The sequence below is a fragment of the Meleagris gallopavo genome, chromosome 1 (genome assembly GCF_000146605.3).
Source record: "Meleagris gallopavo isolate NT-WF06-2002-E0010 breed Aviagen turkey brand Nicholas breeding stock chromosome 1, Turkey_5.1, whole genome shotgun sequence".
In the NCBI taxonomy this organism is placed as follows: domain Eukaryota; kingdom Metazoa; phylum Chordata; class Aves; order Galliformes; family Phasianidae; genus Meleagris; species Meleagris gallopavo.
The window spans coordinates 19308259-19332591 of NC_015011.2; the positions used below are offsets into that span (position 1 = coordinate 19308259).

Consider the following 24333-nt stretch of genomic DNA (forward strand, 5'->3'; position numbering starts at 1 on the left):
CCCATAACAAACAGCCGTACAGCAGTTTCCCATAGAGGCACAGGCTGCACTGCCAAACCTCCTGGACCCTCCCGCCCTGGCCTCATGCTGCTGCTACCAATGATGCTACCAGGACACTGAACTCACCAACTCAGAAACTTACTTGCGAAATGCCCTCTGTTAAGTGACATTTAAAGGAGCTTACACTAAATACCTCAAGCGCACTGCGAGAGAAGAACTGGTAAACAGACCGGCAATGTCCGCTGCAGCCCAGAAAGCCAGCGGTATCCTGGGCTGCATCAATAAGAGTGCGGTCACCAGGGTGAACCTGCCCTTCTGCTCTGTGCTCGTGAGGCCTCACCTGGAGTACTGCGTCCAGATGCGGAGTCCTCAGTACAGGACAGACAGATCTGTTGGAGTGCGTCCAGAGGAGGGACACAGAAATGATCTGAGGGATGGAATGCCCCTCTGTGAGGACAGGCTGAGAGCTGGGGCTGTTCAGCCTGGAGAAGGTTCCAAGGAGACCTGAGAGCTGCCTTTCGGCATCTAAAGGGGGGTGTAAGAAGGAAGGAGACCAAATTCTTTGGTTTTGCTGTTTACCAAATTTATAACATTCTAGAGCTCTTTCTATTTGCTTTGAAACACACTTCTATCGTTATTACAGTAACTCAACAACGTGATTCATAGAATCATAGAGTCATCATATAATCGCTTGCATGCATGCACTCTCCCACGTACTCGGCTTCACCACATCAGCGGGCTGCGCTTAGCACCCGCTTAGCACCCGAAGGCATAACACGAGCACAGACAGCACTCACCATCCCGAGCCCGCCCCCACCACGCGCCCGCGGCGGGAAGGCACAACAGGCGCCCGCGGGCGAATGGCCCGTCACGTGACGCCGAGCCAGCACCGTGATTGGCCGGCGGCGCGGCGGGGCGGCCGCAGTGCTGTGTGAGCGAGCGCTGTGTTTGGGGTGGCGAAGCTCTGCGCGATGCTCGGCCTTTTCTCCAGGGTGTTCTCCTACTTCTGGAGATCTGCGGATGGCGAGGAAGGAGGAGGTGCGAGGTGGACAAGCTCAGGTAGAAGTTCCAGTTCGACTGTGCAGCTGGGTGTGGAGCTCGCACCAGGCTGGTGGTGAGGGCCACGGTGGTCTTGTCCCAGGTGAAGGGGCTGGGCTGGGAGCGGCCTGCTTCAGGAAGGAAAGAACGGGGAAAGGGTTGGCTTTTAGTCTCCGAGCCGTGCAGTGCTGTGACTGGCAGCTGTTTCACACCGAATATCCCGAGCGCATTGGACTGTGGTGAGAGTACTGAGAGGAATGGTTTTAAACTGAGGCAGGAGAGGTTTAGGTTAGATATTAGGAGGAAGTTTTTCACACAGAGGGTGGTGACACACTGGAACAGGTTGCCCAAGGAGGTTGTGGATGCCCCATCCCTGGAGGCATTCAAGGCCAGGCTGGATGTGGCTCTGGGCAGCCTGGTCTGGTGGTTGGCGACCCTGCACATAGCAGGGGGTTGAAACCAGATGATCATTGTGGTTCTCTTCAGCCCAGGCCATTCTATGATTCTATCATATAGGGCGGGGTGTGAAGGCCTGTTGTGATGGTGGGCGGTGGGTGTCTTCAGCTTTCAGTGGAGTTACACAGAGGTGCTGTGCACAAGAGAGGGGCAGCTCCACAATTAGTCACATGAGAAGTCTAAATCTAGGACAAACAACGAAAAGATGTTTTAAAAGTTTTCCTTCTTACTCAGGTAGCTTAAACTTAGTTTGGGATGTAAGTGCTGTACATTGCATTGCATAACTGTAGAAGTGCAGTCCATCACGTGCTCGTCCTGCTGCGTGTTCTCAAGTGTACTATCAACATGTTCTGAGGGTTTTTACATGAGCTCCCACTGGAATGTTTGTTTCAAAGCCACTGCCTCTGTGAGCTGAGTCTCTTGCACGTGGAGCCTCACAGGTGCTATTTACAACATTACAGCTTTTAAACAGAATGTTGTCTTTAGATTTGAAAAACATATGTGTATTTTTTTACTTTTTACTGTAGAAGTGTGTTGGTTTTTTCTACACGTGGTAATGCAATGTCTGTACTAAGTGCTTGAGGTTGGACCAAGTACGTAGGGAGGCTTAGCATGGCGGAGTGCTCCAGATGGCTTCAGTAGAGGCTCTGTGTCAGCTATAAGATAAACACCAACTATGATAAATGTAAAGGGGTCTTAAAAATGACAGTTTACTGAAACTAATAAGAAGTACTTTTTGTGTATGTATGAATACTGAAAGCAAAATACACTACTCTGTTAACAATCTTGGTTGTTAGCGTAGATAATAATACATTGGAAATGAAAAGTGGGCTGAGTTGTGTTAGTTTAAGCCTTAAAGAGCTGTGCAGTGCTGTTGTGTAGAAGTTTCTGTAATTAGTAGGTATATACTACATCTAATTCAAAAGATCTGAAACTATGGATTTCCAGACAAACAGTCAATTCATAGGCATATTAACTATAATATAAACAGCCGTGAATAATTGATTTATATAACATCGTGCTTATTCACTTTACCTCCTCCTGCAGTATAGAGATCTCAGATGTGTTAGATTCTCTATGCAAACAAGGTTGAGAACTGTTTCTTTTAGTACGGAGAATATTGAAAACTGTTGTTGGACTAGAGCTCTTGAGAAAAGTTGTTTAGCTTGCAATTTCCTTTTTGTTGTCATTGTTGCTGTTGTTTTAATCTCAAGCTTTTCATAATACATTTCTTTCATACAGTTTCAAGATAAACATTATTTTTGCTTAACTAGCATTTTTCATTAATTGAAACCATAACTCACTGTAAGGCTTCAAGTTTTAAAAGTATCAACAGTTGCAAACTAAACAATTTCACATTTAAGTTGGACAAGGGAATGTTTTTCTTTTTTCTTTTTTTTTTTTTTTAATTAAAATGATAGTGCTCTTGGTAGCATTCATTCATTACTTGCTGAATGGTTCTGTGAACAAGTGATTTTATCTCAAACCTTTCCCTGTGAATGCAGGTGACAAAGAACTAAAAACTGTTCGAGGAGTGGTGACAAGATTTTGCAATGATTATGGAATGATAAATGACCTGATAGTCTTCACAGAGCATGCTGTTGTAAACAATATGCCGCTGGCTGTAGGACAGGAAGTTATTGCTACTGTTGAAGAGGACAAAATATCGAATGGCTTGAGGGCTATCAAGGTAAGAGATGAATATAAACAGTAGTCTCTCAGAGTCTCGCTCTCTCTGTAAGTTATTTAAGACTTTAGAAGTCCCTATGTATTTAGTCTCCTCAACAGTACAAATCTGCCAGCCCTTCACCTACTGGGAATGCGTGAGTTTGGACTTGTCTTTATTTTATTCAATTTCCTTTAGAATATTACCCTTTTGTTCTCATTCTCTGACAATCGGTCTGCATGCAGTAAATACAAATGTTGAAGTAATTGTGTCAGTATTTAACTACACTCAATTAACTACACAAATTTGCTTATTGACTTTTTCTAAACTTCAGAGTTATTTTTATCATTTTTCTTGACACTTCATCTGTAAACTCACTTAAGGCTTGATTATCCATTCCTTCCAACTTTAATCTACTGTAATTCTTTAATCATATAGGCTTAACTCTGAGCTGCCTGTGAAAATTGAGCTCTCTCACACAAAGAAGCTGTGTCGAGTGGCCTTTCGTATGTTAACATGACTGGTGCTTGAAAGGCTGACAAGGAGGAGCAGTTGGTAGCTGGGGGTACAGCACCCATCTTTTTGGCTTGTATCTACTCGCCTTAGCTGCATTTCCCTTTAAGTACAGCAGTGAACTATTGTATTTCATCTACCAAACTCATCTGAACAGCAGTCCAAGCTAAAATGAGTGAGTCCAGCTGGACACAAGCTGCCTATGCAGAGCCAATCTCAATATGATTGTGATTTCAAAGTTAATGTAGTTGTCTTTAAATTGATATTTTGTAGTTAAAGAACTTAAGAGGTCGTGCTGTTATAAAGAACACAATCATCACAGTGACTTCAGGCATTGCGTTTCAGTTAGGAGGAAGTGGTAAGTTATTAACAAAAGTTATGAAACGTGAGTTTAATAGCCAGTTACCAGATTTAAAAACTTAATAATTGCAATTCACTTACCTTTACTAAACTAAATCAACAGATAATGCACCTGTAAACTAGGGAAAGGAGGTAAAAAACTTGAATTGATTTGGGATTTCTGAAGCCTTCTGCCTTTTGTGCCATATGTATTCTGATTTGTTTTTTCATCCTGATTTTGTTTCTTGTTTGAGACATTTTTGTCAGTTGCCAGCAGTATCCACCAATAACCAGCCGCATGATGGAAGCAAGTTAATACTATCTTGACATGTGCAGCAATTTGGTTGGTAACAAACCGAAGTAAGATTAGACACCCTCTCTTAAAAATCAAGGATTTGATCCATTTATTTTAACTTTCCAGGTATCTGAAATACGATAAGCTTGAATCTCTGTAACTACTTTGCTAATGACTGATGAGCTCAAACTATTTCTGAGTTGTCGGTAGTTCATAAGAATGAGTTTGGATTCTGGTGATGATTTTTTTTATATTTTTATTTTTATTTTTTTATCTGGATTTAAGACATCTTTTTAATACTTGATTTCAGGAAGACTTCAAAGGTTGCAAACTTCCATTTTTCTCTGTTTTTTTCCCTCCTTTTATCCGGGATATACTTCAGTAATTGTTCATGTTTCTGAAGTGAATGAAATCTTTTTTTCCTCTTAGAAATATATCGGATAACTCCAAGCAGTAAAATGATCAGAATTCTGGGGGAGCTTTTCTTCAGTGAAACCACTTCATTTTGAAGACAGTGCAGTTTCATTGTTTGAATGAGATTAAGGAAAGAAAAGCAGTAGGGAGAGAGTCAGACTATATGGCTAAAACGAAACATGGAAGGTAATCTAGTGAAAGAGAAGTCTTGCTCTTATTTTATTTGTAGTAGAATCCAATAAGCAAGGAGACAAAGCCTGTCTTCAAAGGATGCAGTAGTCTGTAAGTTCTTGCAAATAAAGGAAAATGATGTAACTGTTCTTTTCAGATTAGAGAAAGAAACGCATCTGGGATTACTTTTAAACAAGAGTAATCATAATGTTTTCTACATTAGAAGTCATGGGTTTTCGTCTTTGGTTAGAATCACAGAATCGCTCAGGTTGGAAAAGACCTTAAAGATCATCAAGTCCAACCACAACCTAACCATACCACCCTAACTCTAACAACCCTCTGCTAAATCATGTCCCCGAGCACCACATCCAAACGGTTTTTAAACACATCCGGGGATGATGACTCAACCACCTCCCTGGGGATCCTATTCCAGTGCTTAACAACCCTTTCTGTAAAGAATTGTTTCCTGATATCTACGTAAACTTACCCTGGAGGAACTTAAGGCCATTTCCCCTCATGCTGTCACCAGTGAGAAGAGACCAATCCCACTCTCACTGTAAGCACCTTTCAGATATTGGAAGAGAGCAATAAGGTCTCCCCTCTGCCTCCTTTTCCCCAGACTGAGCATCCCCAATTCCTTCAGTCTCTCCTCATAGGGCATATTTTCCAAGCCCTTCACCAGCCTTGTTGCCCTTCTTTGGACCTGCTCCAGCAATTGAGTGTCCTTTCTGTACTGAGGTGCCCAAAACTGAACACAGTACTTGAGGTGAGGCCTCACCAATGCCGAGCACAAGGGCAGGATGACTTCCCTAGTCCTGCTCACCACACCATTCCTCATATAGGCCAGGATGCCATTGGCCGCCTTGGCCACCTGGGCACACTGCTGGCTCATGTTCAGCCAACTGTCCATCAGAACACCAAGGTTCCCTTTCCATCAGGCAGCTTTCCAGCCACTCCTCCCCAAGCCTGTAGGGTTGCAGTAGAAGAGCACTGTTGTCCCATCTGCAAAGACATGTTCTAAATACTTGAATAAAAACAAATTTGTTCTATACTCTTGATTTAAACTGTGGATCACTTTCTATGTAGCAGCACAAAGTTGAGATGTATTGAGAGCATTGATTGAAGCAGTCAATAGCAATTCAATCACAGCTTCTTCTGAGCACAGGGAAATAAGATTCTTTAATCCCTCAGGCAGGAGAAAACAAATAACTTTCTGAAAATGTAATCACTGACTGTAATGAACTGACACAATGCATGCAGTATTGTATATACATATATTGTCTTACAAATAATGAATCAGTGGGGATAATTGTTTCCCTTGATGTACTGGCTTTTTATATCATAGTTCATTTTGTAAGCTTTTGGGAATGAACTGATTTAGACTTGTAATTATTCCAGACTGGAACAGCTTTGTGACTGCATCTCACTTGTGCAAACAATATGGTGTTGTTTACAGTAAACAGTGTAACAGCTGCTGTAATGGAGTGTACTGAGATATGATCAGTTATACTGTTAGCTCCGCAGTTATCACGCATGATATCACAGGAAGTATGTACTTCTGGCCAAGGACAAGTCTTCCTGCAGACTCACTGTGTAAATCTTATATGGACACTATATATTCTCTTAGAGTTCTTTGTCAATTCCTTTTCTAAGCAAGGCTCCATTGTAAGAAGAGCCAACTCAAAGGGTGGTTCAGGGAGCTTACGTGCCTTGTTGTTTTGAGATGATATGTCAGTATCTGCATCAAGGTCTGTATGATCAAGAATAATCAATTAATATTAAAACTACTTATTCTTGCTTTGTAATGTTCTCGGTGAAAATTGTGCCTCAAAAAAATGTCCTGTGAAAATATAATATTAGTATTTAACCAGTGTAAAATTATTTGTAGTGTTTGGGAGAAGCGTGGGTGTAGGGCTGTGTTTTCCATCTGTGCATAATTGCTGGTCTGTAAAGGAAAGACAGCACGTTATGGATTCTTTTGTCTCTGGTGACTTTTTTTTTTACATTATGCATTAAGAAAATACTTTCTGAGTTTCTAATCTTCCTGTAGAAATGAAAACGCTGCAGCTATTTTTGTTCCCTTTTCCATTCAGTTATTTTTATTATTTTAGTTGCTTGCATTTATCTAGTTTTCTGCTCAGCTTCTTTATTTTGCTTTTGAATTTATGAACATTTGCTTTCTGAATTAAGTTTTTATGGAATGCTGGCTTAAAAAGAATAAAATATTATTGACTGTGTTAAGTTAATGCTCTGGCTTGTACGCTTGCACTGTATGTATATTATTCATTGAAAAGATTGTCTCTAGGCATTTCATTGAGTTTGTTTAATCACTGCAGACATGCCTTGCATGTTTTCTTTATACTTTCCTCCATCCTGATGCTCATTAGCCTCATAAAAGAATTTGAGATCTCCTTTCTTGTGCAGTGTAGTTTCTCTACATAGCATCTGAGTCAGCAGTTCTTGCTGAACATTAGTGAGTGCTTCTATCCAGTGGTATTGATGTTGTTAATGGTTCTACCAGTCCTTGCAGAGAGCAAAGAAACTCTGAAGAACGAGTGTTTGAACTGTAGAGCAGGAACTCCTGAAGCCCTCATGGTACTAGCACTTCAGTAGCAAGAAAGAGAACTTTCTAAGAATTGTTAGTGTGCTTCTGGAGTAAGTGTGACCAGAGATGCTGTTATCCTTGCCCCAGTGCAGCTAGGGGAAAAAAGGGGTTGTATACATTGATAGTTCATGGTCTGTGCTCTACAAAGGCCTGCTTAAGTAAATAAACTTACATATGAGGCGGTAATAGGGAGAGCACTTAAGAAGCGGATGTTTGGATTTTTCTATTTTCAGTGATAAAAATGATTGAGAGACAGAGTAAAGTGCATTTATAAGCAGCATTTTGAAAACATTTATATTTCTTGCTTGATGTTCTAGTTCAGGAGGTCTGAAGATACAGATTTTGTTGTCAATATAATGTTAAGAAAACTCCCAGTAGACTTAAACAAGAGAAACATCAAAAAGACTTTGCAGATCAGTCTGTAATTATAGCACTGACAACTACTGAAGCATAATACAACAGACTCTTAAAGGGGAAGGTACTTGCTGTTTAGTACTTTTTTTTTAAAACATATATACAAAAATGAACAACTACTATGAGTACATAATGATCTGGTAAGGAGATTGACTTCCAGCAGCAGCTGGAATTCTGAGATTTATAATAAGAACCATTTTAAATATACGTGTTTGTCAGTGTCAGCTCTGAGAATGTTTCTGTTGTGTTTTGGTGTGTTTTTTTTTTTATGATAAAAACAGGTAGATGCAGTCCAGAATACGTGGGGAGACTACAGTACTGCTTGTAATGCTACTGAAGTACATATGAAAATATTAATTGGTAATATCACCTCTCTCTCTAAGGACGGTGGCTATATAAGTCATAATACTCCTTTCACAATGGAAGATGTCTGCGAAGGTATGTAGGAGCTTTCTTGTTTTTCTTTCTTAATTTCTGCTAATCTGGTAAGCACACAGTCCACATCCCAGAGAAATTCTGAGTGGAAGTGTGTGTAGTGAAACAAAGAAAAGGCATTTGCACAAAGGAAGCTACCTGTTCATTTTCATAGAGCATAATTTACAAGCAGTTGTGGTGTACACAAGTGTACTGTCCACTGGCATCAATTAAGAGTTTGTCAGAACCTACTGGAGACAGGAAGAGCTGAAAAGAAAAGCTCACACTCACTGAATAACTCATTGCTTTGGCTGGTCATGTTATTTAATTTAAACAAGTTCTGTATGGGGATAATGTGATAGATAGCAATTGAACTTGAGAAATGTTCTGTTTTATGTAGGTTTTACACCTTGTGTGGGTGACTGTGTGCAAGCAAAGTATTTCATTAATCCAGGAACATGGAACAGTAAAGCAGTTGCTGTGAAGCCTTTGAGATACAAGCGTGTGGACAAGGTAAATTTACTGTAAATTTGTTTTGACAAGAGGAATCTGGTGTGAAGTGGTGGGTTTTGTTGGTGCTTCTAGAGTTGCAAGTATTGGTAGATCGTATGTAACACAGTATATTAAAAGATATCAACTCCACAAGTGATTATAATGATTATAGCTTATTTATAACTAAGCTTTGTACACATTCTAGTTAGTGCAGGTGATTAACTTACGTACTGGCTACCGATTCTGAATTTGGGTGTATACTGTTGGTCTAGTTACACTGATTGTAATAAGGATGCATGGATTTTCAGACTCTTAATAAATTCCACAATCGTTACTTCTTTTAGTGTTTAAATTGTCCGACTGTTTTGTTTTTAAAATAGTAATGGTCCCTTCTTTATTTTCTTGAAAATATTTGTGCCTTCTAGGAAAACTTACATTGATTTTACGGATTATTGTATTTTACTTAAATTTCTATATAGAATAATACTTGTTTGTTGACTGTGGGAAAAGAAATTTCCTTCTGTTTGGATTGCTAATACTGAAGTATAAATTAGGTGAGTTGCTAAGCTGCAAGACAGGTCGTGCAGTTCTGTCAAATGCACACATAGCATTCTCACATGGGACCTAATACTTAACTAAGTGCTTCTGTTTCCTAAGAGCTAAAGACAAATAATGATTCAAGGTTAGAGTTGTATATTTGTCTTTCATGCATTCTGGATCTCTGATTATTCTGTACTGTTAAAACTAGTATGACTGGGGCAGAGAAAACTAAGCATTGGTTCTATGCCTCTTAGCTTAAGCAAATAATGCCAAATTACCCTGAATAACAAACTATTTATTGCAGGTCCACATTTCCAGCATGTGTGGAAGAACTGGTACAGTAGATGAGAGTATATTTTTCACTTTGGATTCACTGAGACTTCCTTATGGCTATTCACCACGTACAAATGATCTAGTGAATGTGGTTGTGGTGGAGAGCAGTCAGTCATTTTATGTTTGGAGAGCTCTCTGCTTGACTCCAGTCGACCAGAATGGGTAACGTTTATTCTTTTGTTCTCCTTCCGCTTGCTAGCAAGTAGAGATAAATTGCAGTTTAATTTTTCTTGTGTCTGTTGGGAAGATGAGAGTGATATGTTTTAGCCTTGGCTTTTTCTCCTTTCTTTCCAGAAGGTGGAGGATCTGCACCTACTGAAGAAGTAAGACAGGTTGAGCTCAGAGATATAGCTGGGCAAGGATTGAATTTTACTCAGATTAACAAATGCCAAGCTCATGCTTTTATTTCATCTTCTGTAGTCTGCATTTCTCTTCTACTGAGGATTACACTGTTAGAAGCCTTAATAAAGCTGGTATGAAATAAAATACAGTTTAATATGGGAAGAAGCAAAATTTTGTGAAGTAGTCCACTACACAAGTGCAGAATATAAAGTAGCTAGTCAATAGCAGTTCTGCAGGAGAGATCTGGAGTTGGGCTCACAAATTCAAGCTAGCATTCTTGGTGCAAGCAGTTCTTGGTGGGCTGATTCTGTTGTCAGGAGATAAGCAGCGAACCAATCAGATAGTCCAGAGGAGAGCACAGCAGATCTCTGTAGGCCTCAAAAATATTGTCTGTGGGATAATTTACTTTGTTCTGTCTCTACAGAAGATCATAGAATCTTTTGTGTATGAAGAGACCTTTGAAGATCATGTAGTTCAACTCGCCTGCAATGAACAGGGGCATCTGCAGCTCAGATCCCCGTCCAGTCTGTCCTTGAATGTTTCCAGGGATGAGATATTCACCACCTCCCTGGGCAACTTGTTCCAGTGCTTTACTACTTTTATTGTAAAAATAAATAAATCCAAATTTCCATACGCGCAGTTTAAATCTTTGGTTTTGAAACTATTTCCCCTTGTCCTGTCACAAAGGACCCTGCTAAAGAATCTGTGCCCTTCTTTCATAGAGACCCCTCGTTAGATACTGAAAGGCTGCTTTTAGATCTCCCTGGAGCATCCTCTTCTCCAGGCTGAAGATCCTCAGCCCTCTCAGCCTGTCCTCACAAGGGAGATGTTTCATCCCTTGCACCATTTTTGTGGCTCTCCTCTAGACATACTCCAACAGGCCCAGGTCTCTCCTGTGCTGAGATCTCCGCATCTGGATGCAGTACTCCAGTTGAGGTCTACACCAGCGCAGAGTAGAGGGGCAGGATCACCTCTTGACCTGCTGGCAGCGAATCATTTGATGCAGCCAGGGATATGGTGGGCTGTGAGGACATATTGCTAGCTCATATCCAGCTTACTGTCCACCAGTACACTTCACGTCTTCAGCAGGGCTGTGCTTCATCCTTACATCCCCCAGCTTGTACTTAAAGTGAGTGTTGCTGTGACACAGGTACAGGAGTGGGCTTTGAGGGTCAGCTCTGATGTAGCTAATGAAGAACAGCTGTGTTAATTTTCTACTTTGCTGCATTAGGTAACTAAGGAGTACTTAGAGAATACAAATATTGGAGACATTATTAAACTCTTTTGAAATGCCTTTTTAACTAACTGAATAGTCTTTCTAGTTATGGAGTAGAAACAGTTTTTAAGATGTCTTCTACAAGTAGCCAATCAGATCACTGAGAGCTACAGGAAGTCTGTGACTTTGGCCTTGTAGGCTTTCTTCAACAATAGTGTAACAGTAGTGTTTAAGGTTGCTTTTTGGTTCCCAGCTTTTTTTAAACTTTTTTCTTTAGTGTACTTCTTTCAGATTGTTGCAGTAGGCAGAAGATGTACCTCAAGCATTTACATATTCAAAAACCTTTAAACAGTCTGTTCATTTTCCCTTTCAAACTCCAGTGCTGAGTAGGACTGTTGCTAAGGACCTGGTCTCTGATGTTTCCTGGTTCAGCTCCCAAGGAGTTCCACAGTAGCTCCAGTCACCATTTGGTTCAGCTCTTCAAGAAAAAGCTAGCTTCTTAATCATTTTAATTTCGTATTCACATTTTTACTGTGGTTTATAGTGGAGTTGATGAAAGGCTTGTTGTTTTTATTTTTATTTTTTGCTTAAACTAATAAAGGTAACCTAAAGGTTCAGGAAGTGTAAGTAGATGAGGAGGTCAATTCTCTCACCTGCTTCTGCATAAACATTGTCACTGTTCTTTGGTATGATAGTTCTTAATCCAAGATACTTCCTGAGTGTGCTGAGTTAAAAAATACTTTTGAAGTCTATTTGTTTCAAGGCTACTATTATAAAATTCAATCTTCTTTCAGACAGTCTCAGTCAAATGGACATGATACAGATGAACCTTATGAAAACTTAATGAGAAACAAAGGAGGGCTGGAAGTATCAAAAATAACTGATTTTGGAACTATGAAGCAGGGGGAATCTAGAAGCATGATCATTTGGATAGAGTAAGCCCTTCTGCTTGTTCTAATCTTCTTTCCATTCCACTACTCTGTAGTCTGTAAACCTGTATTTCGTACAGAAGTCTCTCATTGTTAAGTGTTGTTGTTCATGGTCTTCAAATAACCCATGACTACAGGGATTTTGGAGAAGTTTTTCTTGTTAGATTTAATGACATTAGGATAGTCTTCTTGAAGAGCCTGCAATTTTCAGAAAGTGCTCTGAGACTTTCCAATCATAAGTCTCTTTTAAATCCTAATTTATTGGGTATGGATGCTCAAATGGAGTCAAAACTGAATGTTCTGTTTGTTGTGATGTCTTTTTTTTTCCCTAAAGTTCATTTCCCTATGACTGGGGAGAAGGGTTTGCTGTCACTTACAGTTTATAGACAGTATTTCTGTATGCATATTGCTGATTCTTCTGCTGTATTTCATATGGTACTTGATATGACCTAGAAGTACTAACATCTAGCAGAATTCTAGTCCTTGTGAATTAGAAGAAGCAGAGCAATTTCTTTCTAATAGTGGTTATGAAATAATGGTGAATTAGCCCCACGAACAATTATGATTTTATGTGGGATTAAACTTCCCGTTATCAATGCTGACAGTGAGTTTAATTATGTGATTAATCTCATAACTACTTCTAGGAATAAAGGGAGTGTACCACAGTCCTTAATCAGCTGCAGATTAGCTGGATGGGTTAAAAACAAGCAATTTAGTTTTCGGATTCCTCAAAAAGACCAGAACAGTCCAGCAGCATATCTGTCATCTTCTCCAATAAATCAAGAAAACTTTGCAAAAGCTGCAGTGAGTTCCTGTGGAGCAACATCAGAGTCATTGACTAATGCATCCATTCTGAAGAATGGAGTCATTTCAGGTACAGTCAAATGTTACCATTTTTTAAATGTGAGTGCAGAGTCCACAGAAGACCCATAGGTTTGTTTGAAAAGGCTTGTCTATGCTAGCCATAACAATTCTAACAATAGAATTTATTATAATCTGTTTTCTGCAGAAAGTGTAAACCCTCAGGAAATAAATTTAACGAAGACAGAAGAAAACTTTTCCCTGGTTAAAGATGGAAATCTGTGTCATGGAGAAGAAGAGCAAAGAGATGTACAGCAACCAATAGATGACGCTGATATAACTGCAGAAATTATCATCCCACCAGGTGGAAAAACATTCATAGTGATCATATGCACAGCTGTGTAAGTATTTCTTTGTACTGATTGATATAACAGAAACAGATCGTAGTGGTAGTTGTCAATGATTCTAAGATCATCCAGTCCAACCACCATGCCCGCTAAACCATGTTGCTCAGTGCAACATCTACCCATTTCTTGAACTTCAGAGGCAGTGGCTCTACCACCTCCCTGTGTAACCTGTTCCAGTGCCTAACTGCTCTTTCTTATAAGAAATTCTTCCTAAAACTGAACCTTCTCTGGCACAACTTAAGACTGTTACCTCTTATCACTAATTATCTGAGAAGAGGCCAACCTCCAGCTTGCCCCAGCCTCCTCTTCTCCTGACTAAACAGTCCCAGTTCATTCAGCTGTTCTTGTGCTCCAGACCCTTCCTCAGCTTCATTGCCCTTATTTGGGCCTCAATGTCTTTCTTGTAGAAAGGGGTCCAAAAATGAGCACAGTACTCAGGGTGCAGCCTCACCAGTTGCAAGTACTGAGGGATGTTCACCTTCCTGCTCCTGCTGACTACACTGTTTCTGATACAAACCAGGGTGCCATCATCCTTCTTGACTACCTAGGCTCAGTGCTGGCTCGTGTTGAGCTATCTGTCAAATAATACCCCCAAATCCTTTTCCTTCTGTGCTACTTGTCAGCTACTCTGTCCCAAGTTTATAGCATTTCACGGTGTTGTTGTGACCAAAGTATAGGACCCAGAAGTTGGTATTGTTGAAGATTATACAGTTGGCCTCAGCCTGCTGGTCTATCCTATGTAGATCCCTCTGTAGGGGTTTCCTAACTCCCAGGCAGATCAGTACTTCCACCCAGCTTGGCATTATCTGCAGGCTTACTGAGGGTGCATTCAATCCCCTCATCCAGATTATCAATAAAGATATAATACACAGATCTGGCCCTAATGCTCATACCCTGAGAAACACCACTATTGACCCTTTGCCAGCTGCATTTAGCTCCATTCACCACTGCTCTCTGGGCCCAGCCATCCAGACAGTTTTTTACCCAGCAGAGATTACAGCTGTACAAGCCATGGGCTTCCAGCTTCTCCAGAATACTATAAGAGGCAGTAAAGCCTTTGACTCTACCAGGTACATTACATCCACAGTCATTCTCTCGTCCACTAGATGAGTCACCTGATCATAGAATGTTGTGGGGTTTTTTTGGTGTAAAGTAAGCTGGTATGCATTAGCAAAGAGTTTAGACATCTGTACTGGAGAGATTGAAAGAAATTAGCATTTCAATACTTAGTTCTGATTTTTGTTGAATGAAAAGTTAGTAGTTAATGATGAAATATAGTCAGACTAGATATTTTATGGAGAAAGGCAGTAAAGTGAAGGTAACTTTTACAATTGGTTATGTTCTCAGTTAGAAGTCAGTAGTTCCATGAGCACTAGAGCTAACATTTCTAGGAGTTTTTATGTGTTTTTGTCTGTTTCCTTCAGTCTGAGTACTCTGAAATCATATTCACGTTGTTGCATATCCTAATCTCGAACTTTCCTAGTCAGTGACATTAAATGCAAGTTGTCTGTGCTGGAGAAAAAAGGCTTTCTTTCTTAAGTAATAATTCATGGAGGCTTGCAGCTTTCTTTGTTTGTCCCACTCATTGAAGTAACAGCGCATTAACTTGCAGACTACTTATGTTAACACTTTTAGTGATGTGACAGGGGGAGGAATTTTCATGGGAAAATGATTTTGCTGTAGTTTGAAAAGTACCCTGAGAGTATGCCCTGCCTTTATGGGGAAAGGCAGCAATTTGTATTTCACTGTAAATGCCGCAAAGCCTGAGAATCTTCTAACAATACAAAGCAGTCTGCTCAGCACTCCATGGGAGACAGCAGCATGAAGATAACAAATGTTTGCTGGCCACTTTGAAAGACCACAGAGACTGAAATTCTAGACCATGAATCTGCATCGTTCATTGTCTGCACTGAGTGCATGTCAGAGAGAAAACAGGCCACAGCTTTAACTTGAATAGGTAGCATTAGTTGGCATGAAAAGGTGGTAATCCTGCCAAGGCAAAAGTAAGGTGGAATCCTTCTGGGATGCTCCTATTTCAGACACAGAGTAACAGTATTGAATTGTGTCATTAGTGCTGATGAGAGAATCTGTCTCGGATAGTTCTAGGAGGAGCTCATTAAGGTGTTCTGGAGCACGAGGTGTATGCCAAGGGCTTTGGTCTTAAGTTCCTTAGAATTGGATCTGAAGGAACCATTCCCTATGTTTTGTTTTCTTTTATTTATTTATTTATTTTAACCAGTCATTTCCCAACCCCACTTACACATACAAAGTACAGTTTTTGAGAAGATATAGGATAGTTCCTGCTTTTTCCACTTGATGTGTTTGCAGTTAAGACTCAGTTCTGAGTCCCCATTAAGCAAGGCAAAGCTAAGCTGCTGCTTTACACACAGAAGGATACTCCATAGTTTCCTCTAAGGGAAATGTTTGTCTCATCTTGTTCAGGTACAGTAATACTCCTGTCATCTTGTTGTTCTGTATGTAGTTAAGGAAAGGGATTTTGGTCTTTAGCCAAGCTTTTGATGAAACAGTAGTTTTTAAGTACTTTATTTTTTCATTATGCAAAGTGATACTTGGATTGAAGGGACTAGGGAAGGAAGTGAAGTAGGGAGTTGCCCCAAGTTAGCAGCTCTTATATTGCTATTGAATTGGCACGAGAGCTACATTTTCACTGGGGAAAAAAATAGTACTTATAACTAGAGAAAACAAAATGTGTACATGATGATTTTAAGAACATAACTTTTTCTTATTTGAAGAAATCCTGGATACAATAAAGAGCTCTTGTTGCTTGGTTTTTCTGATTTTACTATTGGACGCTGTATTGAAACTACTGTGACAAATGAGACAGAATTACTAATAGCACCTGTGAAGCCATTTTCTGCAAGAAAGGTTGACATTTCGTCAGTACCTCAGCAAAAGAAGACAACGGTTATTGCCCCCAAATACAGAAGGTGTGTATTTGGAGAGGGGAAAAAATGCTACTTGTGTAATGCTGTTGTATATCATTTGCTAAATGTGAAACTGAAAGAGTTTGTGCATGTTTTCATAAGGTTATAAGCATGTTAATTTTACTGACAGAAGAGTTTTTCTAGTAATGAACTGCTTGATTTCCTTGTAATCTGTTCAGACAGAAACACACCACTATACATGTACAAATGTAACGTGCAAATCAGATTACTATGCAGCTGTGTCCTACAAGTGAGTTATTTCATATTTTTCATCTTAATCACATTTGGAGTTAACTTCTTAAATCCTCAAGCATCTTGGCACCTCTATCAGATAAATTTGTAGATGTTCATCTTTGATTTAGAACTTTTCATTTTGCAAATAATTTTCTAAATATTAACTTATACTATTTGCTTAGTTATAAAAAATATGACAAAAAGGAAGAGAATAAAAGCAGGTTCACAATGTTTTTGTACAATCAGTAGCTGGAACACTTATCTTTCATGTCAGAATAACAAACTTAGAATTGTGCTTTTGAAGGAATCATTGGATTTATTGCATATGTATGTTTTTAAATAGCCTCAATGATGTGGCATGTTAATTAGCTGTCCTTCACATAAAATTTTAAAAAAACAATGATATGATATGTTTCTGTTTTAGAAGTAGCAGAAAATTTCCAAGCTTCCTCCCACATTATACCATACCAAATGAGTTAAGAAGATGCGTGGAGCAGAAATTAGATATTCTGAGCTTTCAGCCTCTCCTCGCAGAGGTATGCAAGTGTAGATTTGCATAAGGAAATTCATTTTATTTGTCTTTTCAAACTGGTCTTTATTTGGCAAAAATTTGTAGCCCTTAGTGCAATAGAAGATGATAAGATACTGTTACCAAGTAGACTGACTGTTGTCTGTGTCCTTTAATTTGTACGGGTTTTGGTCGGTCACAGAATCCAGGCTTTGTAAGAATGAAAAATGGTAAACGTGCAAGATTGGAGAAGTTGTGATGCTGGGGAGGGATATTACAGAAGGTGGCAAAAGATCAGCACTGCTGATTAGACTCACATTTAAGTGAGAGTGTATTCTAAATGAAAGCATTCTTTGCTGTTGATCATTGTTTAGAGAGTTTTGTGCTGCTGGAAAAACCTCTTCAGAAGATGTGTTAAGCTCTGAGGGGGACAGTTCAGGTTCTTTCAGCTTGTCATAAGCCATGTAATAATCAGACAGGCTGGACTGATGTGACTCTATGTGCAATGTACAAAGGTTTTTTTATGCTTTCTGGGATTGGTGAGCAGTAGAATTCTGTTTCTAAACTGCCCCTGAATTCAGGTGTTGAAACTGTCATTGTAGTTAGGCAAGACATCATTAGCTCTTTAGCTGACTGGCTGCTGTATCTCAGCTCCAGGGATTATACAAATTCTGTGTTGTCTGTTATGGGAGTTTAAAGGATTAGTTTATTTAAGTGCTGTATTTATGCACCTTATTTGGCAATCTGGTTGCTGTGCAGTCTAATTTTAGAGATGTTTAGTATAATAAAGATTGATGGGATTAATGCACTTCAGTGTAGAGGTTACAAATGTAATGTATACTGTTTTTCTTTTCAGCATCTTAATCTGGAAAATTATGAAGCAAAGTTTTCTACTCTCTTATGGCTTGAAGAGATCCATCAGGAAATGGAAATAAAAAATTTTGACATGTGTGGGGTTACTTTGAAAAGGAATGGGAATTTATTAGTGTTGGAAGTGCCAGGAGTGGAAGAAGGCAGACCTCACTTGGCTGCAGGTAGTGATTAATGCGAGATAAAGCTGAATACCATGTTGAGTATTTTCACTGCAATACAAACTCAGTTGCATTGTCATTTACTTAAGGAAGTCTTCAACAAGTTTGAACACAAAATCATTAATCTAGGCTGCTAGACAGGTGAACTGCACTGCTTGTGTCTCACAGGCATGCTGTGGCTGCTGTCTGAAGAAGCATTACATATGTCTGCCATTACAAGTGATCTGTTATTTTCAGGCTTCTCATGTACGAAAATGAATGATTTTTTCCACAAAAATAAACACAGCAATGTGGTAAGATCTAAAAAGCAATAGGTATATCAAAATCAAAAGATTAGTAATATCTAATACTATGGTATGCAAGGTACTGTTTAGAGGGGATGTTGAAGGTCTGATGGCATCAATATTTGATACCTTTTAAAATCTAATATATAATTGTATACAGCAGTTCAGAACTAGTGCCTAATGAGCTATTCATGGATACTGCAAGTTTGCTCTAGGATGTGTTATCATGCAAATCTCTTGTTGTAACCATGCCACAGAGAAAGTAAAACTCACTTCAGCGCTTCGCTTGTATTTCTTGTAACAGTGTGTTGTCTTTTAACTTTGTTTTTAATTAGGCGATAAGGTGATACTGAAAAGTCAGGTCTATTCTGAGCATATAATAGAGTACATTGCCTATGTTACTGAGGTAAGTAGGGTCTGTCTTCTGTTGAATATACTATAATCCACAGGATTGAAAGGGGAAGCTGGCAATTAATTAGAGACTAGCTTAACCTGTTTTGAGGGGGTTTTTTTGTACTAAGTGATGTATTTTTATTGTCAGTTTTTCCAGGGACTTCCTTTTCTCTAGATTACAATCCTTACCTGCCCTGAAAGCACTCGTAATCTAGAACTGTAATATGTTGGTTGTTAATAAATTTAGATGGCTAAGGTGTTCAATTTTTTCTTCCAGTAATTTCAAATATGCTTTTGTGTGTAAGCGACTAAACTCTTCATCAACAAACTGATATTTGCTTTTTTCCTACAGATATGTAATGAAGATGTTACTCTTAAATGTAATGCTGATTTTGAACGGGCTTACAACTCAGAACCCATGGATGTGGAATTTGTTCACTGCAGGTATTTTTATACACTTCCAAAAATCTACATTGATGAGCTACAGGATACATGATTCCTCTAGCAGAGTAACTTCTAAAAACACATGAGACTGTCTCTTGGTGGTTTTGGTTGCGGGAAGGGCACAGTTAAGCTACTAGGAGCCAGCTCTTTCACTTCTTTCCCACTATCCCACTTGGTAAAAGACTGCAGTGGTAGTCATTACATACAAAGCATTCTTGTTTTGTGTCTCTGTTTCTATGTGGAAGTGATTATTCCACCACATGGCATTGAAGCAGTTACTGGGATTGTATGGAGTTCTTTTTCATTGTATAAATTGTGATTCTTTGTGAATGTTTTTGGGTTTTTTTTCTTAAGAAAAAATTATACCATTATGAGTGCAGGACTGTTTATAAATTGCTGATGTTAACTACTCACGCTTTATTTGTGGCGTATTATTTGTATATAGGTGCTTAATCTTCCATTTAAGATCAGTTTTGCAGAAAGCTTGCATGAAAAACTATCCAACTCTGAGACAAAGGGCCATCTTTCTCACTGAAGAGCTGGAGATGTATTAACGCTCATAGCAAGGCTGTTGACTGACATGTCTACAGTGTATTTTCCAATAAATACCCTGCAGTATTTCTGTGTAGAACTATTTTTATAAGCACTGCTACATAGAAAATGTACTGGTTACCTTCATGCTTCTGTAGTTTATGAAAATTTGGGATTTTTCTTTAATCCACAACTGTTGATCTGCTGTTCTAATAACAGGATTCCTAGCAGGCGGTGCCAGATGGCAGTTGAGCAAGCTAAATGTCTGGGTGAAAAAGGTACACTTCAGTTGATTTAAGCTGTCTGGAGAGGCTTGTGGGGAGTCTTCTGTTTTTTATTGCTTTCACATCAAGGCATGCTTAGATGGATGCATTATAGTCTGTTTTTACAGGAATTTTCTGTTCATTTAATTGAAAAACAGCTCTGTAAATGTAGAGGTGGGTCTTACTGACCATCGAAAGGAACATGAATGAAAACTTAAGCTTCTGTAAATAGTTCGAACGGATGAGATCTGTATAAATCATACAGTTGTAACAATGGTATGTGAAATGGCAGTGTTTTGTGTTAGCTCAGAACTTAACTCAAAAGCACGGATATCTTGTTCTGTGATTGAGCAGAACGGTCCATGTGATCTTTGCACAGATCTTTTCTACTTTTGTGCTAGGATTATAAACCAGTTATAAAAACATGGAGCAGGATGATATATCAGCAAAATGTGTGTTCATGTGGTTTTCAAATTTTTCTACTTTCTCTTCTGAAGTGTTATTTCCGGAAAAGCTTCTCTTACAGTCACCACAAGATGTCAAGACCCAGAATATCACTAAGTATTGTGGTGTTGATGATGGCTTTGAGCAGTGTTCCCAGCAGAAGAGTGAGGTAATTGTCTGTAAATGTTTGTTCTAACTGAGCAGCATCCAAATTTGTAACAGATACGTACTTCACGGCTGTTGTTAGCAAGTATTTGTTGTAGCATCTAATAATTGAAGTCACATTCTGCTACTTTCTGATAACAGAAGTTTGTTTGCTTACCTGAGGAGAGGAAATTTTATGACAAATGATGCTATTAAGCTAATCCTCTCATCTAGAATGGAAAATTCTAGTAACAACCTGTATTATAATAATTTGATCTGTCACATTTTCCTTAAACTAGTTTTCACGTGAAGTTCTCTCACTGTGGCAGGAAACACTAATCATCCTGATCTGTGCAAATTTACCTAGACTTCTTTACTGCTTGTTAAATTATAGGAAGAAATTGCAGAAGTCTTTCTTAAAACAACCTTCAGAATGATATTTAGTTCTCTTTCCTATTTGAAATAGATTGTCACCAGCACTGAATCAAGTCAGCTTTGAGGTTAGGTTTATTTGGTTTTGTTCAGAGGTTCCACAACATCTGTATACCCTTTTTCAACGTTTTGCAACATTTCCACTGAATGATTCCCCCCCTCCCATTCACAATGTGAATCTTCTATCTGCAACTTTGGCCCCTTGTTACAATATATGCTACTACAAAGAATTGAGAACTGTAGGTCTCTTATTTTTTTTTTCTTTTTTCTTTTCCTAACTCTGTTTTAAGCCATTATAGGCATTAGGCTGCCTATTTACCTCTTCCTTATCAAACTGAAAAGGCTAAGTTGTTTCAACCTCTCTAGTTCTTAGTAACATGATGTTTGTATACATCAAGCATCCATAGTAACTCAGTTTCCCGAACAGGGCCTGGGGATTACTGCTCAGTTAGTGTTCTCATAGCTTGTCCTGATTATAGTTACTCATTCCCAGGTGCAGAGTTTTCTGTTTAGATTTTCATGAGTTTTTGTTGATCCTACTGCAAAATTTCTTCAAATGAAGATGAGCCATCAGGCATTTCAGCTAAGACTGCTGATATTGTGTTGTTTGCTAATTTACTGAGTGTGTATTTATTCACATCATAGTCGTTGTTGAAGATAATCATATTTGCCCCAACTACAACCAGGGGTACCTAGTTTGTGACCTGCTTGCAGGTGAGTATTGAACTATTGTTTAACACCAATAGCCCAATAGTCCAAACAATTTTCCACTCACCAAATCATCTGTTAATCTAGTTAATGTTCTTGTTGCTCCAAAATAAGAATGCCACAGTAAATAGGCCACTTCAAAAGCCTTACTGAAGCTAAGGAGTATTACAATGACTGCTTTTCTTCTCTCCACATAATAATCCCTTCATTATAGAATGAAATCAGCTGGTCCAGTTCTTACTTCATCAGTAAGTTCTGTCATCTGTTTCTGAACCCACACAATGCTTATCTCTTTCCACCACAACTGTTTGCAGAATCTCTTCTTCTTACTCTGTTCATACTGCATGACCTTCCATATTTTATCCAGTTGTCCAGGTAACATGTTTTATACTTTGCTTGTCCTTGCTTATGCTTCCAGCTTGCATTTTATGAATTCATCAAGAAGCTACAAGCTTAGAAAAGGAGACCTTCTGTTGAAATTCTTGATGATCTTGTGAAGCAGAATGTTTCATTATGATGTCTCATTAAACAGCTTTTAGTTCTCCTGGGCACCCCCATACAACAACATCCTGGAGGCTTTTGCCTCATGATTCCTTGAAGAAGCTGTAGTTTGCTAGAAGATCCAGAGTTGTGACTCTGCTTGTACCTTTTCAGCCTTCTTTCAGATGCTGAGCCTTGCATATCTTGCAATATCTTGCAGTATTTGCAGTAAATGTTGGTGTATATAAGTGTGTCTTTTCCCATATATTCAGCATTATTTATGATTATTGCTTCTGCCATTTTTGCCAGAAAGCTGTCGCCCACTCACTCTTGTAACTCTAGAAACTTCCTGAGTGAAGTGCAATAAGTATGTGAACGATGGAAATCTCCTGTGAGCAGCACAATTTGTGATTGGGAGACTAATGCCAATTGTTTGTGTGAAGTCTTATCCATCTCCTCCTCCTGATAGTGAGGTGTTAGAGACACCCACCAGACAATATTGCTCCTGTTCCATCCTGCTCTGGTAACAGCTCAGACATGGCCCTGGTTTTGCTGTAATTTCCAGTCAAAATGCTCCATCACATGAAGAGAGATATGGCGGTAGGAGGCACAGCATAGCTAGTTACTGCAGGATGCCTGCTTTTACTGGGTCAATTCTGGTTAACTAGAAAGGTGACAGAGAACATAATAAGGATCCCTCATCTTACCCCAGAACGTGATCCTCTAAAGCTCTGATCTTTTCAGGTTGTCACTGGTACCTGTCTGGATAAATAGCATAGTGACTAATCAGAAGGACTACCTAAGCCTTGCAGTGTTCTCCTGGCATCATGGCTCTAGGGAAGCAGAAAAAACACCAGGATAACATGGCTAGGAAGCAAGTACCCCTGTCCTGTATAAGAAATAATCAACACTAACGCTTGTCTTTACTGTTAGAAACAGTATTATTAAGAGAACTGCAGCAGTTGATCCAGAGTGCTGGTAGTGCCACTACAAGCAGTTTCTTCTTGAGCTGCAGTCTGAGAGGTATCATCTCTCAGAACTTGGGTGTTAGTTTTTATGGAAGGAGATAAGTTACTTGACTATGGCTTCAAAATCCGCATTGAGGGTGTAAAGTATTTGTGAAGTAGATGTTTAAAGTTACCATAAATGCAGACTTTGAGAAACCTTAAATTTAAGATGGGAACTCCTAGCGTTTTATACTCTCTTTCTTCACAGATGTTCTATTTATTGAAGTAAAGCCATTTAATGGAGAAAAAATAAAACTAAGCAATTTCAAGTATTAGTGAAGATGGTTGCCTGTTTCTGTAAAGTTGTAAATGTGTTTACCTTTGTTTGATATTTCCAGGTCAGAAAGCTGCAGAACAAGCAGACAAAATGCATGGCATTGAGGCAGATAAACATGCAGATGCAGCAACTGCTTCTGCAGAAACAAGCCAACTTGGTATATTTTACTACTTTCTTCAATATTTAAGTATAGCCAGTTCAGGATTGCAGTCACTTCAGACAAACAGGCAGAGTGCAGCGTCTTTGAGATGTTCTCATGCTCATTTAAGGAGAAACTTTGCAGCAAGAAGTTTCATTAGAGCCCTTCTGTGGATTATTTCAACGTCTTCAGTTAAGCAGACTTCCAGTGATATAGTTTGTACTCAGTAAACTAACTATTCCTAATCACCAACTGAAATATTTTTGGTTACACTTAGAGTTTCCACTTTGTTGCTGGAATGTGTACTTTGCTGAAAATGGTAACTATTTCTGAAAAGTTTCAGAAAGTGCCTATCATGTATATGCTTATCTGAGAAGTGTGACTTCAGCAGTTAACTGCACTAATATTGAAAGAGAGGGATTTTATCTCTTTGTAACAATAACATACCTGAATTGGAAAGCAGATTACTTAGATGGCACGTCTGTCCAGGAGTTAATAAGATTCTGTTGTGGTAAACTGCAGCTAAACTGAATGAGGTGTGGAGGAATTCCTGTGGTCTGTATGACTACCATAGGTCATCTAGTAGTGGTACTGTCTCTGAAAGTTTACTGAAATTTTGCAGTTAAGGGGGGGGGGGCGGGGAGGAGGGGGAAAGAGCTTAATGTTAAAATTACTGAAGTTTTT

The 24333-nt window shown here is 39.1% G+C and overlaps 1 protein-coding gene across 1 annotated transcript in view; it reads left to right on the forward strand.

Moving 5' to 3' along the window:
* Window positions 1-888: 888 nt before the first annotated feature.
* The window catches only part of MOV10L1 (Mov10 like RISC complex RNA helicase 1), a 36540-nt gene continuing 13095 nt past the window's right edge, over window positions 889-24333 (forward strand). Inside the window, exons 1-16 of the mRNA XM_031552123.1 lie at window positions 889-1059; window positions 3000-3184; window positions 8193-8349; window positions 8726-8838; window positions 9662-9852; window positions 12043-12183; window positions 12822-13051; window positions 13187-13379; window positions 16139-16333; window positions 16989-17100; window positions 17929-18106; window positions 18723-18793; window positions 19133-19224; window positions 19975-20033; window positions 20516-20631; window positions 23572-23667. Of these exons, the coding sequence (XP_031407983.1) occupies window positions 972-1059; window positions 3000-3184; window positions 8193-8349; window positions 8726-8838; window positions 9662-9852; window positions 12043-12183; window positions 12822-13051; window positions 13187-13379; window positions 16139-16333; window positions 16989-17100; window positions 17929-18106; window positions 18723-18793; window positions 19133-19224; window positions 19975-20033; window positions 20516-20631; window positions 23572-23667 (2217 nt within the window). The 5' untranslated portion in view covers window positions 889-971. The remainder of the gene's footprint in view (window positions 1060-2999; window positions 3185-8192; window positions 8350-8725; window positions 8839-9661; window positions 9853-12042; window positions 12184-12821; window positions 13052-13186; window positions 13380-16138; window positions 16334-16988; window positions 17101-17928; window positions 18107-18722; window positions 18794-19132; window positions 19225-19974; window positions 20034-20515; window positions 20632-23571; window positions 23668-24333) is intronic.